The 17481-nt window shown below is 36.9% G+C and overlaps 1 protein-coding gene across 2 annotated transcripts in view; it reads left to right on the top strand.

The window, feature by feature from the left end:
• The window catches only part of TRAM1 (translocation associated membrane protein 1), a 44838-nt gene extending 31274 nt beyond the window's left edge, over window positions 1–13564 (top strand). For both annotated transcript variants that reach the window (XM_036766482.1, XM_036766490.1), the window contains exons 7-11: window positions 3443–3513; window positions 3609–3713; window positions 4269–4412; window positions 5670–5830; window positions 11909–13564. In XM_036766482.1, coding sequence (XP_036622377.1) covers window positions 3443–3513; window positions 3609–3713; window positions 4269–4412; window positions 5670–5830; window positions 11909–11982 — 555 coding nt within the window. In that variant the 3' untranslated portion in view covers window positions 11983–13564. The remainder of the gene's footprint in view (window positions 1–3442; window positions 3514–3608; window positions 3714–4268; window positions 4413–5669; window positions 5831–11908) is intronic.
• Window positions 13565–17481: the final 3917 nt, after the last annotated feature.

Genomic DNA, 17481 nt, shown 5'->3' with positions numbered 1-17481 from the left:
ATACTTGATGAAAGGCAGGAAAAGACACTTATGTAAAGCATATTACAGTGAGGTTCCGAATAATGTAATTTACATGATTTATAGAATTGGAAGAGCCGTTAGAGATTATCTAGTTAGTATTTGTCAATAAATCAGATGTTTAGTATTCTGGAGTCTTGCCTGTGCTATTAATTTTCTGAACCTGGAATGGTTTCCCATGCACTACTTGAGATCCTATGCAAGCCTCCTTAAGATGCCAACTCCTCCATTTGTCCTTCCCTGCCCCTCAGCCGAAAGTGACTCTTTCTTCTTGTCAGTTGGCCTGACACTTCATTTTTACCACTTGTGTACTTTTACAATTTTGTTACGTTTGTGTGTTTGTCTTATTTCCATTGGGATAGCATCTCCATCTTTGATATGCCACACATACATCCCAATGCCAAACACAAAGCATTGGTAATACAGAATTTTCACAGAGTAGATGCCCAGCAAATATTAAGTGAATTAAATTGAATTTGGGCCAACTTCCGTATTTTATAGATGAGACCCAGAAAAGCTTTATTGAATTCACACTGTAGTTAGTAGCAAGGGCAGTGCTAAGCAGAGGTTTTTTCATATTTAATATGAAAATATTTAAAATATTTAAATATTTAATATGTTTAGTTTTCAACATTGATTTCCACAAGATTTTGAGTTGCAAATTTTCTCCCCATTTCTACCCTTCCCCCATGCCAAAATGGCATATATTCTGATTGCCCCATTCCCCAGTCAGCCCTCTCTTCTGTCACCCCACTCCCCGCCCCATCACCTTTCCCATTACTTTAATGTTGGGCAAGATAGATTTCTATACCCCAAAAGCACAGGTTTTTTAACTCCCAGTCTGTTTTAATCGTAGGTTACCAATTAATTATTTCAGATGACCATATGAATGCACAAATATATTGTTAGCTTTCTAATACAAACTCAGAAATAAGTCATAGAAAAGGATGTAGTTATTTTAATCCAATGATCAACAAAAAATATTTAAGCATCTGTCATCCTTTATCCAGTAGCTTGTTGAGAACTATGGGAACACAAAGGAAATATCACAAAAGCTTTATCCTATAACAACTTATATTGTAGTTGGGGATAAAGACTTAAAATTAAGACAATTAGCCATTATAAAACAATGTTTTATTTAATTCCCCATCTTTAGCAGATCTGTAACTTCATGAAACCATACTAAATAATTAATTACAAAGAATATGATATTCATTGAAGAATTTGAGAACTTTTTTATGGTGGTCCTTTGTCCCAGAGAACGGCAGTTTAAGCATCAGATATACACCATACAATCAAGTATGTCAGGATTTGTTGAACAACAGAGCCAGAATCCCAGAATTTCAGTGTTAGAAGGGACCTCAGGGAACATTCAGTCTGACTCTTGTCCAAAAAAGAATTCCTTCTACAAACATACCTGACAAGGGTCTTTCAGCCTTTGCTTGAAGACCTGCATTCAGGAGGAGCTCTTAGCTACCAAGGCAACCACATTCTATTTTAAATAGCTCTCATTATTAGGAAACTTTTGAGCCTAAATTTGTCTCTTTTCAGCTTCCATCTATTGTTCCTAGTTTTACCTTTTGTGGCCAACCAGGGAAAAAAAATCCAATTCCTCTGTATTATATCCTTTTAAATACCCGAAGACAACAACTGTCACATCTCCCCATTCATTCCCCCTTTTTTGTCTTAATCTATGATTTCATTGGTATAGGGAATTCCCAGTGAGAAAATTACCTCTACTGTTCTATAGACTCTCGATAAATTAACATCCAACCATTAATGAAGATTCTTTGGTTCTGGCCTTTTAAGCAGTTTCGAATCCATCAAATTCTAACATTCATCTCTCCATCTTTGCTTAAAGAGGAACGTAAGAGATTTTTATCAAATGTTTTGCTAAAATCTATTTGAACTAGATTTACAGCATTCCATTGATCTACAAATTTAATAACCCCAGCATAAAAGGAAATTAGTTTAGCCTGGCATGACCTGTTTGTTCTTTTTTTTAACATAGAACAAACTTAATTTACAGAATAAAATTCAGGGAAATGAATTGCATATGAGCCCATACATAATCCAGGAAGCAAATTCCCCCTTCTCTTTTTTGGAGGGTTGTCTTTTCATGGCCTGTTCTTAAAGAAGCTATGCTGGTTCCTTGTTATTATAATTTTCTTTTAGATGATCAGTAAATGGTCTCTGATAATATGTTCTAGAATTTTTTTCCAGGAACTGAAGTCAAACTTATTGACCAGTTTGGAAATATCATTAACTTTCCTGTTTTTGAAAAGTGGGATGCCATTTTTCCTTCTCTGGTTCTGGGGCATCTCTCGTTTTTTCCCACAAGCTTTCAGGTATCACTTATATTGTCTCACCAGTGACATCTACCACTTTTTTCAGGACGTTAGGATGTTAATCATCTGTGATAGGTAATTTGGATTCGTCGGGGTAACTAGATGCTCACTCATTCATTTTGTTCTTTTCATCCAGTACAAATATCCTTCTCTTTGGCTGAGGAATTAGAGTCAAAATAAAAATTTAGTAGCTCTGCCTTCTGTCTTAACAGATTGAATGTGGATAAATTAGCCCATCCAGTGGGAGAAGTCTTATCCCCTTTTCCCTCTCTTTTCCATAGCTTAAAAGAAGAGGCAAATAAGCCTTTTTAAAAATTCCTTAGATTAACTCTCCAGCACCAACTCATTCTGAGCTTTGGCATTGCCATTGTAGTACATTGCCAGTGCCACATGTGTGTTCGTCTTCTCTTACCTACTTGTGTTTGGTTCAGTTGTCTTTTTGTGCCTTTTTAAAATTCAGGCTGGTAAGTGAATTCCCTGGGCATCTCTATCAGTCTCTTCAGACAACTGCCACTTTTCCTCCTCAGAATTTTTTCTGTTTGTGCCTTCAGAATTCCATTCTTAAGAGGTTTCCATTCCTTTTTGGCTGACTTCTGTAGAATCTGAAACCATGACATCTTACAAAAGGCTTGTGGATCTTAAAGATGGAATAAACTTCAAGAGAATATAGGATATAGTTAATCCTTTTGCCATCAAGCAAGCAAGATGTTGCTTTTCCTATGGATAGGGCAATGAAGGCCTAAAAGTACTAAGCATAGCTAATAAATAGTGGGGTAGCTTAGACTTCAGGAGCTTCTTGCTCTTAGGCTCTTTCCTCTGTGCTTTTGGAGGCCACGTGTCCCAGATGCTCCAGAACAGTCCTGACTTCAAGAACGAGAAAGTTTAATGTTTTTAATGTGGCTTTTCAAGTGGCATGTTTTACCTATGCTAGTAGTGTTCTTCTGGTGCTAAACAACCAGTCCTGCTGAAGAGCATATTTCTAGTTTAGAAGATGTTTCTTGTCACCACATCTCACTTGCCCCTCTAAATGTCAGTGTGCTTTGGCTAATCTCGGATTCCTTTTTCTGTCTTACCAGGAAGATATTCCGCGACAGCTTGTCTACATTGGTCTTTACCTGTTTCACATTGGTGGAGCTTATCTTTTGAAGTAAGTTGTGGGTTTTTTTTTTCCTCTTTATCCCCCATATTCATAGTCGTTACTAAACTAATAATTGTGCTGTGTGTTTGTTTCTGTTTTAATAGCTTGAACCATCTGGGACTTGTTCTTTTGGTGCTACATTACTTTGTTGAGTTTCTGTTCCATATTTCCAGACTGTTTTATTTTAGTGATGAAAAATATCAGAAAGGGTAAGTTATTTGTCCTATCTCTGAAATAGCACAAATATTTTAAATCTATCTATCTTCAAGTTACTCAGTTTTATACAGTTATCATCAAAAGCTTAAAATAAAGTGAAAATACTTTGATGTTACAAAGGAATTAGTAATGTGTTTCTTTAATCCTAGGAGATGAACCATTAATTTGAAAATACTTTATATCCTGTCATTAAGATTATACTTATAAATTTAAATATAGACATGTTTACCTTTATAGAAGAAGCATAGATGTTCAACAGTAAGTGAAAAGGACAGTAGGACATCCTTGTAAAGTGATTAAACTAAAATGCTTTTGGATAGGGCAGGAGTTAAAACCGTAAATAGGCCTGAAAACAGAATTAGAAGGTAAATTATAATGGTACAGAGCCTTTAAAAATGTAACCTAGCATATATTTTTCTGAACTAAGGTAGAGAATTAAGTATTTTATCCTTCAGATTTTCTTTTTAAGTTCATTTCAGGACTTTTAATGTAGTTTTTACCGTGATCTTTTTGTTGTCTCATATATTGTTAACGAATTTGTCTTACAGATTTTCTTTATGGGCAGTTCTATTTGTTTTGGGAAGACTTCTGACTTTGATTCTCTCTGTATTAACTGTTGGCTTTGGTCTAGCAAGAGCAGAAAATCAGAAACTGGATTTCAGTACTGGAAACTTCAATGTATTACCTGTCAGGTGCAGTAGATTTATTCTTAGCTAAGTCATTTTCGTTTGGGGGTAGGTTTTACGTGGTTTTGTTGGAAAGATTCATACCAGAGAGAAACAAGTAAATTTGGGGACTTCATCCACAGCAGGAGAGAGGAATATTGATTTATATTAGATTCATATCTCTGGAAGCTTCATAAATCCTATATCAAAGTGAAGTGGACCATATATTTAACCCCAGGGAATAAATCATCAATTGAAATTTTTTTGTAGTATTTTACATCACCATAGTTTGGTTGCTTTATTTTTTTTAATACAATAGCAATGTTTGACATTCAAAGCTCTACATAACCTAACTCCCTCCTTTCTTTCCTGTCTTCTTACACATTATTCCTGCCCCATACTCATAGATTCAGTGACACTGGCCTCCTGGCTGTTCCAGACAAGACCTTCCATCTCTCAGCTCCCAGCACTTTCTCTGGCTGCCCCCTTGCCTTAAATGCTTTCCACTCCGCCTCCTTGCTCCTTTCAAGTCCCAACTAAAATCCCATCTTTTACAGGAAGCTTTTCCCAAACCATCTTATCCTAGTGCCTTCCCTCTTTTAATTATTTTGTGTTCATCTTGTCATTGATAGCTTTTTTTACACTTTTTTTGCTTTTTGTCCCCCCTCCATTTGACTGTGAACTCCTTAAAGACAGGGACTGTCTTTTGCCTTTCTTTGTATCCCCAGCACTTAGCGCTGTGCCTGGCATTTAATGAATGCTTATTTACTGACTGAATGTAATCATTGAAAAAATATTGTCAAATAACTCCCTGCTTAGGCTTCATTCATTCATTCGTTCTTTCATTTATTTGCCTTCTTGCTTGCTGGTATGTATTAGCCAATACATATAATAATTAAGAAGATTTTAATCTGCTGGCGGTGAAAATTTCTTTTTCTTTGCTTTACCTATGATAGTAGTGGTCTGTTGGTGCTGAGCAAACAATCAGGCCAGCTGAAGAATACATTTTAATAAGTATGGTTTTTCTAGAACCACACCAGAAATATTGATAATCTTTTCATTTGAGAAAGTAGCAAACAAGGAAAAAAACCCTTTAACAAGGAAGTGGAACATCAGCTCACAAGAAGTTTAAAACAAATTGGGGAGAAGTAAAGACATTTTTGTCCAGGCATATAATGGCATAATGTAATTCAGCCTCTGTTTGAAACAGAAAGGCAACTTTCCCCTTAATTTTTTTTGTCCTAATGTACTCTAATTTTCTGTTTATTCTAAATCTATTCACAGAATTGCTGTTCTTGCATCAATTTGCATCACTCAGGCATTTATGATGTGGAAGTTCATTAATTTCCAGCTTCGAAGGTGGAGGGAACATTCTTCTTCTCAGCCTCAGATTGTGAAAAAGAAATCTACAGTAACTAAAGGCAGGTCTTCTAGAAAAGAAAAAGGTTAGTATTGCCCACTGTGAGTAAAAGACTCCTCAAAGTGAAAGGGAAAGTGAAACAGTAGTTTTCTTTTTAAAAGAACTTTATAAAACCTAGGGTACATTAAGTGTGATGTGGCATCATACCTCAGGGTGGTCCCCCCTACTCAGACTAAACTTTGCTTTTAATTCTGCTGCCACCATGGGGGGAGAGCAAGAGAGGAATTTCTCTCATCAAAAGCTTTCCCTGAGCCCTAACTTTCATTCTTTATTCTCAGTGACTTTATTTTGGTTTGTTGCTCCCAAATCTTCATATATTTCAATCAACCCAATGCACATGTTCTTTGTGTTCAAGTAATCTTTTACCAGGGTGCCCAAAATCTCATTAGCTTCAGTCAGTTTAGGTTTAAATGTATTTAATCTTCCTGCCATTGAGGCTGCTGATGGTTTACATATGAAAATACTACAAAGATTTGCTACAAGACCCATTTGATCCATTTTCCATTGTTTTTATCTTTATAGTTCCCCTTTCTGGTCTTTGGAAGAGTAAGATTCTTTTCTCTTTTGTTTCTTCTGTTGTTTTCATACAGGTGATCATCGTCAAATGGGGATAATATCATTTGTATTACTTACTTGTTACTAGGAGGAGACTTTGGTGACCTTGAAATGCTATATAACTATGAGTTTTTACTATTTTCTTTGTTCTCCTAGTCTGTAACTCTGGCTTCTTTTCAAAACTATCCTGACATTGAGTCATGTCCTGTACCTCATGACTGATAGATGCACCCCTAACATTGGTGCTAGGAAGTCTTCTCCTCCCACTTATCTCCTTAGCCTTCTTTCTTTAATGCATTCTGGAGTCCCCTCCTTTGTCTGTCCTGGGATAGATTAATGGACTCTAACTCCCAACACCAGCATTCCACCATCTTGATCCTCCATATTTGTACTCTTTGCCCTTCCCATCCATCTCTACTTCTTAGCATTTTTACCACCCCTCACTCGCCCAGTTCACCTCACTAGCTCATCTCTTGCCATTCCAGTATCCAACCCTATGTCTGCCTAGTCCACATAGTTCCTCATTCCCTCCTCACCATCACTGATATGGTTCATATTTGCATTTTCTGAACAGCACCTATAGATTTTTGAAATGTTTCAGTACCCCACATTTATTAACAGACATAATTTAGACTTATATCCGATGTATTGGATTGTTTTAGTCAGCTATTCTTATCCATCACAAGGGAAGGCTTCTACAGGAGATGGAGTTGGTGACTATTGTTGCAAAAGAAAAAAAAAGGGAAAAAAGAACATCAGCAAAACATGAAAAACATGAGAGCACGGGGCATTTCAGAAAGGGGCAGATGAGGCAGTTTTGTTACATATCTAATATTCACCTTTCGGAAAACAACTATAGCAGAAGTTCATCCTTCATGTACTGTGCTTTTTCTGTTCTTGTTTGTGTGTTAAAGTGTTGGTGTTTCTCAAGTTCATGATAATGCAAGGGTCTAGTTGGTAAACAAAGTCAGTGTTCAGTATTTTCAGCATTAGAACTGTCAAAGTTTTCATGACGCTGCATTTTTCTTTCAGTTTACAGTTAATTTGAAAGAGTGAAACTTGATAGAATTTTAATTTGATAGGAACATCCAAGCAAGGACAGGATAGGCTCTTTTTATTTATTTTGGGAGCGGGGGCAATCAGGGTTAAATGACTTGCCCAGGGTCACACAGCTAGTAAGAATTTCAATTTCCTCATTTATAAAGTGGCTACAATAATATACATGCCATTGACCTCACTTTATTGTTGTGAAGAAAGCCATAAATAATGAATTGTTCTTGAGAATCCAGCGGGAAAATCAGGTTTTGTTGGACTGATCCTTGAACTAGCTGTTACAGGCAAATTCTGGTTTCAGTACTGAAAGCTGACTATTAATCATTCAGCCTCATTTTTTGGTTTACTGAATGGAGGTAACACTTGACATTGAGAGTGTAGGTGATGTAGGATAGATTTAGGACCTGGGTTTGAGTCCTGGCCCTGCCACTCACTCATTAGCTCTGTGACCTCCAATAAGTCACACATTCCCTGAGCCCCAGCTTCTCGCCCTTTCAAACTAGAAATATAAGACTTACCCTGTCTCATGGGTTTTTGTGACAATTTGATTGAAATGATAATATGAAGGTACTTTGTAAATTGTAAAGCAAAAATCCAAATTTAAAGTTTAAGTCCAATAACTCTTCCCAGGAAAAATATTACCTGATCTTGAGGTTTTAGTAAACTGAAAAAGCATTGGACCAGTTTGGAGGCCTGCATTCTACTTCAAGCATTACTACTAATTAATTATGTTAGTCAATCACTCTTTGTTTCCTCATCTATAAAATGTATTGATTCCAGAGCAGCAATTTTCTTTCTTTTTTTAATTTACTTATTTTTAGTTTTCAACATTCATTTCCGTAAGATTCTGAGTTCACATTTTCTCCCCATCTCTCCCTTCCCCCACCCCAAGATGGAGTGTAAATTGATATAAGCTCAACGTGTACATTTATATTAAACCTATTTTCCTTTTAGTTGTATTGTACGTACAAATTAGAACCAATGGGAGAAACTACGAGAAAGAAGAAACACAAAAAAGAAAAGAGAGCAAATAATATGCTTCAATCTTCATTCAGACTCCATAGTTCTTTTTCTGGATGTGGGTAGCATTTTCCATTGTGAATCTTTTGGAGATGTCTTATATCCTTGCATTGCTAAGAAGGGATAAGTCTATCAAAGATAGTCATCATATAATATAGTAGCATATAATACACAGTGTTCTCCTGGTTCTGCTTACTTTACTCAGCATCAGTTCATGTCAGTCCTTCCAGGTTTTTCTGACATCTACCTGCTCATCATTTCTCATAGCACATTACTTTCGTATACCACAATTTGTTCTAGAGCAGCAATTTTCAAAGTGTATAAAATACAGCTCTGCTTAGCTTCATTTCCTTCACTTATAAGTGGAATTGTAAATATTATCTGTAACATTTGGTGTATAGCAGGTGCTTCAAATTAGTTAAATTATAATTTTTAGCCTACTACTGACATTGCATTGGTTCTAAGTCACAGATAATTCAAGGGGGACAAAGAGGAGAAGCTCTTATAGCCTGAGATGGTAATTACCAGCAGAGACTAGTGTTGGGAGCTGGACATTCCAAGAACTACAGGAGCATTGTGAGATGCTTTTTGAAGGATAAAAGGATTTATTTCTTAAACCATATAGTTATAGAACCTTAGAACTAGGTCTTTAAAATCTTCTAGTCCAAAGTCTTTATCTTGTGATGGCTCAGTGTCAGCTGCCTGTCTCAGGGAATTGCCTGGTTTTGCTTTGTTTTGCTTTGTTTAGTATATTGAGTAAGAGAAATCTTATAGCCTCCCTCACCTATCCTATTATTTAATCCCCTTAACAATTAAGAAATCATTGCTGATTTCTTAACAAAATTTCTCCATGGTTAATTTCAGCCTAATTTTGTCTGACTTTTCACAGATATACATTAAGGTGAGATGCCTAAATGAGACATTACTCTAATTAGGGTGATTCAAGTAGAATATGAAATATATGTGTGTACATATATTTATGTGTGTTTTTGTGTATATACATACACATATACATAAATGGATTACTTCTCAGCCCTTCCCCATAATTTTCCTTGTAATGTATATATCCCTGAAGCAAGTCAGTAAGAATTGTTAACATAAAAGTATTTTCAAAACTATGTCCCCTGAATCCTGGTGCTCTCTGTCCTTTGGGAATAGGAGTATGGGGGGATATATTCAAGGTTACTGAAGGAGTGCCAAAGTCTCCAGACCCAACAAGTCCTACTGAGCTGTTTTGCTGGGTGGAAGGGATGAACAGAATGGTGAATCAGGATATTGGGCTATCCTCATCCTGACCTGGGCACAAAAGAGATGCTCTTTGTGTACGCTGCCACATTTTGGTTAATGTTTCATTGATTTGCTTTTCTTTTTTGTCATCACTGTCATTCCCACCACTCCTCTGCCCCTGTAGAAGCCCTCCTTGGTAACCAATTAATAGAGGCAAATAAACCAAATCTCACATTGGCTCTTTGTAAATGTCTATCTCTCTCAGCACATCTAGTTGATCCAAGAGGTGGGAAGCATAATTCATCATCTGTCTCCTGGAGTTATAATTGTCCTTTGCATTGATTGAAGTCTTTCAAAGTACAACTTTGTGCCACTGTTCCTTAGATCACTGCCTTGTTGCATATACATACTAGTTCTCCCCGCCCCACAATACCCTCTCTTTCACTGCCCCTTACAAACCCTAAGTCTGACATACCTCATACACACACTACCAGCCCTTCGCTCTCCCCAGTTGTCTGGCACAATATGTCTCCTGTTCCTTTCACACATACAACTTTGAGCAAATCATAGCCCTTCTTCAACATTGCTGGGAAGATTGTTGGGAAGGCACATTGAACTTAGCCAGTAAAATTTGTAATGCGTAACCTATGGATCCCTTGATCACTGACCGAAAATGAATGTGGAGAGGATTTGTATGCTTGAACAGGGGCAAGGATGTGGGCCTTTGAAAACAGTATATAATTCACCATGATAGAGGTTCTCATGTATATTGAACCCAACCAGCAACAGTAATGAATCAGCTACTGCAAAAGTCCAGTTTAGCATGCGTTTTAAGACGAATTACTTTCTGAGGAAGGTAGAAAGACAGGTCTGTTTGGGATACGTGGGAAAGATTATCCCTGGTGACACTCTGTTCAGGGAGAAACCAAAACTGTGGGGAAATCTCAGCTTGCCACCACACGAGAGAGATAATAGTTAATGATGTTGCTATGTTCCAGTGGGTCGGTTGGGAAACTCTGATACGTGATATGTGGTAGGTGTTGCTTTCAACCATTAATTTACGTCTAAATATATTGATGCCAAATAGTTTTTTAAAAAAGGCTTAATTGAAGCAATGCAATATTCCACTAAAACTTCTCCCTAGAGGTCTTAAGAAATTAGTCATTCTGGATAAATGAGTATTTAGGATAACTTAAGAGTTTATCCTTCAAATGTTAATTTTTTTTCTAAAACTTGACAATTTCTGTTGAAAGTTTTCTAAAAGTGATGATGTTATCTCCTAACTTCTTAGACTATATTAATTAACCTTATCTTTAGTAGGCAGGTCTTAGACTGGCACCATGGATGGTGAGCTAAGTTCAGAATTGTGTTGGAAGGAAGAGATCATAGATTTAGAGCTGAGAGGCCATCAGCCCAACCCCTTCATTTTACAGCTGAAGGGAGTGGGCCCAAGAGAGGTTAGAAGACTTGGCCCATGGTGACACAAATGGCCAAGACACGCTTTGAACCCCAAAACTCCACCCTTTCCACTGTACCACTCTGCAGTGATGACTGAGTTGTCATTGGGAGCAATTATTATCGTAGTAAGTTGTAACTCAGGAATGCCTTCAGTGCCTCTTGGGGCTGCTGGGCTCTTTGTGAGGTAATATGACGTAGTGGATGGAGTATTGGATCTGGAAGGTCTGGGTGAGATTCCACCTTTAACCTTTAGTAGCTGTGTCCTCTTTAGCGTCACATAACAGTGCCAGTTTCCTCATCTGTAGAATGGGGATAATATAAGCAGTGAAGTGTCTCATAATCCTTAAAGCCCTGTGTAAACATAGACTATTTGTATTTTTCTTAATCCTTGCTCCACGTGGCACTGCTATTTATCCTTCATCTTGCTTTTTATGACTTTTCTCTTTCTTGTATTCATTTCTCACTGTTCAATGTGCCTTGAATACCTGAAACCTTCTCTACCTTCAAACTTGCTGAAAAGGCAGAGGAGCGGCTCTTTAGAATTCTGTAAAATGAAAAAAAGCTCTGAGGTGTCCTGGTTCTTTCTTTTCGAGTACAAAAGTGTGGACTGGCTGACATCTATTTTAAAGTGCAGCCTTTTTTTCTTAGTAGGTTTTTGGCTGCTATTCAAATAAATGAGTCTTTGTTGAACTACCAAATGAAGTAATAGATAATAACTGAACACTGCTCATAATAGTTGCATTAATTACATTTTTACAAATGAATAATAATAGCTATTTTCCATTTTCAGAAAATGGCGTAAATGGAACAGTAACTTCGAATGGAGCTGATTCCCCCCGTAACAGGAAAGAGAAGTCCTCATAACTGAATTTTATCAAATTAAATGACTAATGTCCCCAAAGAAATCTGCTTTTGACAATAAGGAGTTCTTCAGCACTAGACATCATTCTGATCCTAAAAATACAGTTCCTGCTCTTTGATTCTCGCTATTCTTGTATGATTTCATGCATCTTTTTATGGGCAGTTGTGGGGGGAGGGTGATTTCTGTGAGGGAGAGAAACATTTTGGCTTAGACTAAGCTACCTATCTTCAGAATAATCAAGGGACCATCACACCTTTTTTTGTTTTTTGTTTGTTTTTGTCTTTTTTTAAACTTTTTTGTAATAATTGGGAATAGTTATTTAAATTTCACATATTGAAGGTCAGTGATTCAATTTAATGTTCCCACCTATTTTTTAATGATCTTGGCAAATAGCCAGTTCCAACAAAATCATATTTTTTTTCAGTTCTCTTTCAAGATCAATATGAAAGTAGCATAAAATTGAAAGTCGAACTTTAAATGTTTTAAATAGTCTGATTTTTAGGAGTATTGTTTTTAGTAGAATTACAACTGGAAACCTGATTTTTCCAACCACCAAAATAATTGTGTGCTTTATTTTGTAGTTAGTTGTTGTCAGTGTTGCATACTGATAGTTGGGAAAAAAAAAGACACACCTATTTATGGTTGAAGTATTTCAAAGGCATATTGCCTATATTGAACTGAAATTGCTTGTATAAAAATGGAAATACTCATAACAAAGTCTTTAAAAGTATGTCAGAAACAGACTGGAAAAGAGAATATTACATGTACACTGTAGAAAGCAAAATCGGATTTATGCAGCCCTTTTAATAAATAAGTTTATCAGAAATAACTCAGTAGGGCTTGTCTTAAGTTCAGTGCATACAGTGTCTTAGAACAATGCTTCTTTGGTGTGCAAACCCTTTTGGAAAATAACGCTGTCTACTTGATCAATATATTTGAACAGAATGTCATACTTACATCTAGAATATGTACGATGTGCACTAATTAAAAAAGAAATTGAAAGTTCAGGTGGATGAGCAGTCTTATGAAAGACAATGCTTTATGTTATAACTATGGCTTTGGTTCCATCATTAATTGAGAAACATTTATCTGTATAAAACATATTTTTGGATAAAAAATATATATATATTTGTATCTTTACAGAAAGGCTATAAAAGCATTTGAGTAAAATATTTGGTTCCCTTTTCTATAATCATCCTTTGAAATCCTTAGAGTTGTATTTGATTAGTCTTTGTCTTTCCCATGCATATATTTTTCCTTTGGTGTTCATGTCTTGTCCCCGTTTCTTATCTTTTATCAGAAAAAAGTTAAATGTTTGTGCCTTTTTGTGTAAAATTTGCAGACAAAAAAATGCTTTCATTCCCTGACCACCCTGTTAAGAGGTCTGCAGTTGAAGTGGCCGTGCTGCTAATAATGTCATGCTTTCAATTTTTCACAGCTATTGACCCACTTCTAGGAAAAGGGGTCGCCCTTTGTAGCATTATGGAGTTTAGGGGAACTAGATTGTTCCAGTTACAAACTGTCATCAGGTTGAACTATACATTGAGAAACCCAGTCAAAATAAAGACATTTTTACTTTCACAATTTGTATTCTGCATCGTTCTTTAGCCAATATGGAGGCTTTATTCTGTTATTAAGTTTTAAAGTCATCATAACATTATTGACATGGGGTGAGTTTTTAAGTTTTTTTGTCATGAAACTTGAAACTGCAAGCAACATTCATACTCTATGATGAGTTTCTGTTCAGAAAAGTGCCAGAGAAGTTTGCTTTTTAAGTTTTAGTGCTATCTTTTGTTTTTTACATCCATCATTCCTAGATACACAGTACATGCAGGTGCACGTGTCCCAACTTTCCCTTATAACAAGGAAAAAAATTAAAACCAACCGATATCCAGGTATTTGACGGCATAGCAGATGTTTTCAGGGGTAAATTGATAATATTATTGGTAGACCCTTCTCTGTTTCAAAATGATTAATTTACTCTTCATAGCTGGGGCCACAGAGCGATCTGTGGTAGCTTTGGAAACAGCCCAGAAGGTGATTCTGGGAAAAACGTAAGCAGGGATGATTGAGAAGAGAACTTTTGCAGATACTTCTTAGGAGGTGTGTTTGTTGACCTGATGACACTTAAAGGACAAAAAAATAAGCATGGCCAGAGCTGTAAGTAAGGAAAATCAGCCCAGGATCATTGTCTACAGCAGGGCTGTCGGCTGCATGCCCACCTGCACGCATAGAAATTTACATAAATTCTTTAGTAAACAAAGCTGAGCTACCACAGAGCTCTCACTAAAATGGCAAATCAAAATATATTGTCTGTTGTTTTAATAAAAACCTAAGGTTGGACAGCCCTGGTCTTCAGGATGCATTAAAAGCGGGTGGAGGGACATCTGACACAGGAAATCCTGTTTAGAATTTTGTTGTAATAGCCTAGGCATAGCTGAGAGGAACACTGAGCATGCAGAACTCAAGAGAAGTATGGGAAGACTTAACATGAACAAAAGTGAAGTGAAGTAAATCAGGAAATCAGCATGCACAATTGCCAACAACAGTAAATGGGTGGGTGGGGGGCGCAGAGGGGAGACAATTGATGCTATGTAATAACGATGACCAATTCCATGGCCTTCAAGAAAAGATGACACTATCCACCTCCTTTACAGAGATGCAAGACTAGGCATAACCTGATGAGACCCTACAACAGGCTATGGCAGTGTCGAAAGAGAAGAGAGAGCCTTTAGGAGATGATGTGAGGATAAAATCAACAGATTGGATATAGGGAGGGAGAATAAGTGAGAAGTAGAAGATGACTCTCAAGTTGTATGCCTGGGTAACTGGTAGGATGGTGATACAATTTATAGAGAAGTTAGGAAGAGGGGTAGGTTCGGGGGGAAAGATGGGGAAAATCAACCAGAATTTTCTGTGCCCCTCACATATCCCCTCCACAACATGGGTTAGGTCTATTCCTGCCCTCTCCCCCACCTCCCCACACACAGATTCCCAAGCAGACCTATCTACATGGAAACCACAACACTTTGGGTGTATGTCTGAAGACCAGGCATATCACCACAGCCTCCCTAGCTAGAGAAGCTAAGGGTCATTGTATCTTTTTTAGATGTCTTTACTGTATTAGGCCTAATTAAACCTTTTGTTAACTGTTCAACTGAGGAGTGTCTCATTTCTCCACAACTTCAAATCTGAACTAATAATAGGTTGCTGGTGTTAGGCCCATCCGTAAAAACAGCTTAACTTTAATGACAAAAAGAAAAAGCTTTTACGAGGTCTAAAAATAAACATTTTAGGTGTTATTTAAATTTACAAATCACAGATTCTACTATTTTAGCCAACATGTTTGGGGACTATATGTAAACAGTTCAGTTTACCCAACAAAGAATTTCAGTTTTATTCTCTTTAGTTAGATCCAAAGAAAAGCAAAGTATGTCCACCACTAGGTGATTAGTTCAAATTTTAACACTGATATAAATGCCTTGGTTGATTAAAATAAATTTAAATTAAATTAAAAGATCTCTGATTTCATTTATGTATAGGTACATCTTCCTCCTACAGAGACTGTAACCTCTGTGACTTAGATGCTTTGGGGAGTTCTTATAGCTCCCATTAATTCACCTTGTGGCCAAAACAGTGATGAGTATCTGCACTTTTTTTTCAATTTATTTTTTATTTAATATTTTAGTTTTCAACATTGATTTCCATGAGATTTTGAGTTACAAATTTTCTCCCCATTTCTACCTTTCCCCCCATTCCAAGATGGCATATATCCTGATTGCCTCGTACCCCAGTCATCCCTCCCCTCTTGTACCCCACTTCCCCCACCCCCGTACCCTTTCCCCTTACTTGTAGGGCAGGATAGATTTCTATGCCCCATTCCCTATTGTTTCCCAGCTGCGTGCAAAAAAACAACTTTTTTCTTATTTTTTTAAGCATCTGCTTTTAAAACTTTGAATTCCAAATTCTCTCCCCTCTTCCCACCCACCCTCCCTAGGAAGGCAAGCCATTCAACATAGATCACACATGTATCATTATGTAAAACACTTCCACAATGCTCACATTGTGAAAGACTAACTATATTTTGCTCCTTCTTTTCCTGTCCCCCTTTATTCAATTTTCTCCCTTGACCCTGTCCCTTTTCAAAGGTGTTTGCTTTTGATTACCTCCTCCCCCATCTGCCCTCCCTTCTATCATCCCCCTTTTTTTAATCCCCTTTCTCTTACTCTCCTGTGGAGTAAGATACCCAATTGAGTGTGTATGTTATTCCCTCCTCAAGTTGGAATCAAGTATGATTCACTCATTCCCTCTCACCTGCCCCCTCTTCCCTTCCAACAGAACTGTTTTTTCTTGCTACTTTTATGTGAGATAATTTACCCCATTCTGTCTCTCCTTTTCTCCCTGTCTCAATATATTCCTCTCTCACCCCTTAAATTCATTTCATTTTTTTAGATATCATCCCTTCATATTCAACTCATCCTGTGCCCTCTGTCTATATTCCCTTCAACACCCCTAACACTGAGAAAGGTCTCATGAATTACACACATCATCTTTCCAAGTAGGAATGTAAACATGACAGTTCAACTTTAGTAAGTCCCTTATGAATTCACTTACTTGTTTACCTTTTCATGATTCTCTTGATTCTTGTGTTTGAAAGTCAAATTTTCTATTCAGCTCTGGTCTTTTCACTGAGAAAGCTGAGAAAGTCCTCTATTTTATTGAAAATCCATATTTTTGCCTTGGAACATTATACTCAGTTTTGCTGGATAGGTCATTCTTGGTTTTAATATGAGCTCCTTTGACCTCCAGAATATCATATTCCTTAATGTGGAAGCTGCTAGATCTTGTATTATCCTGATTGTGTTTCTACAATACTCAAATTGTTTCTTTCTGGCTGCTTGCAATATTTTCTCCTTGTCCTGGAAATTCTGGAATTTGGCAACAATATTTCTAGGAGTTCTCTTTTTGGGATCTTTTTCAAGAGGCGATCAGTGGATTCTTTCTATTTTACTCTCTGGCGCTAGAATATCAGGGCAGTTTTCCTTGATAATTTCTTGAAAGATAATGTCTAGGCTATTTTTTTTGATCATGGCTTTCAGGTAGTCCAATAATTTTTAAATTCTCTCTCCTGGATCTGTTCTCCAGGTCAGTGGTTTTTCCAAAGAGATATTTCATATTATCTTCCATTTTTTCATTCCTTTGGTTCTGTTTTATAATATCTTGATTTCTCATAAAGTCACTAGCTTCCACTTGCTCCAATCTAATTTTTAAGGTAGTATTTTCTTCATTGGTCTTTTGGACCTCCTTTTCCATTTGGCTAATTCTGCCTTTCAAGGCATTTTTCTCCTCACTGGCTTTTTGGAGCTCTTTTGCCATTTGGCTTAGTCCATTTTTTAAGGTGTTATTTTCTTCAGTATTTTTTTGGGTCTCCTTTAGCAAGTCATTGACTTGTTTTTCATGGTTTTCTTGCACCTTTCTCATTTCTCTTCCCAGTTTTTCCT

The sequence above is a fragment of the Trichosurus vulpecula genome, chromosome 1, assembly GCF_011100635.1.
Source record: "Trichosurus vulpecula isolate mTriVul1 chromosome 1, mTriVul1.pri, whole genome shotgun sequence".
Lineage (NCBI taxonomy): Eukaryota > Metazoa > Chordata > Mammalia > Diprotodontia > Phalangeridae > Trichosurus > Trichosurus vulpecula.
This window is presented reverse-complemented; position numbering and strand designations above follow the sequence as displayed.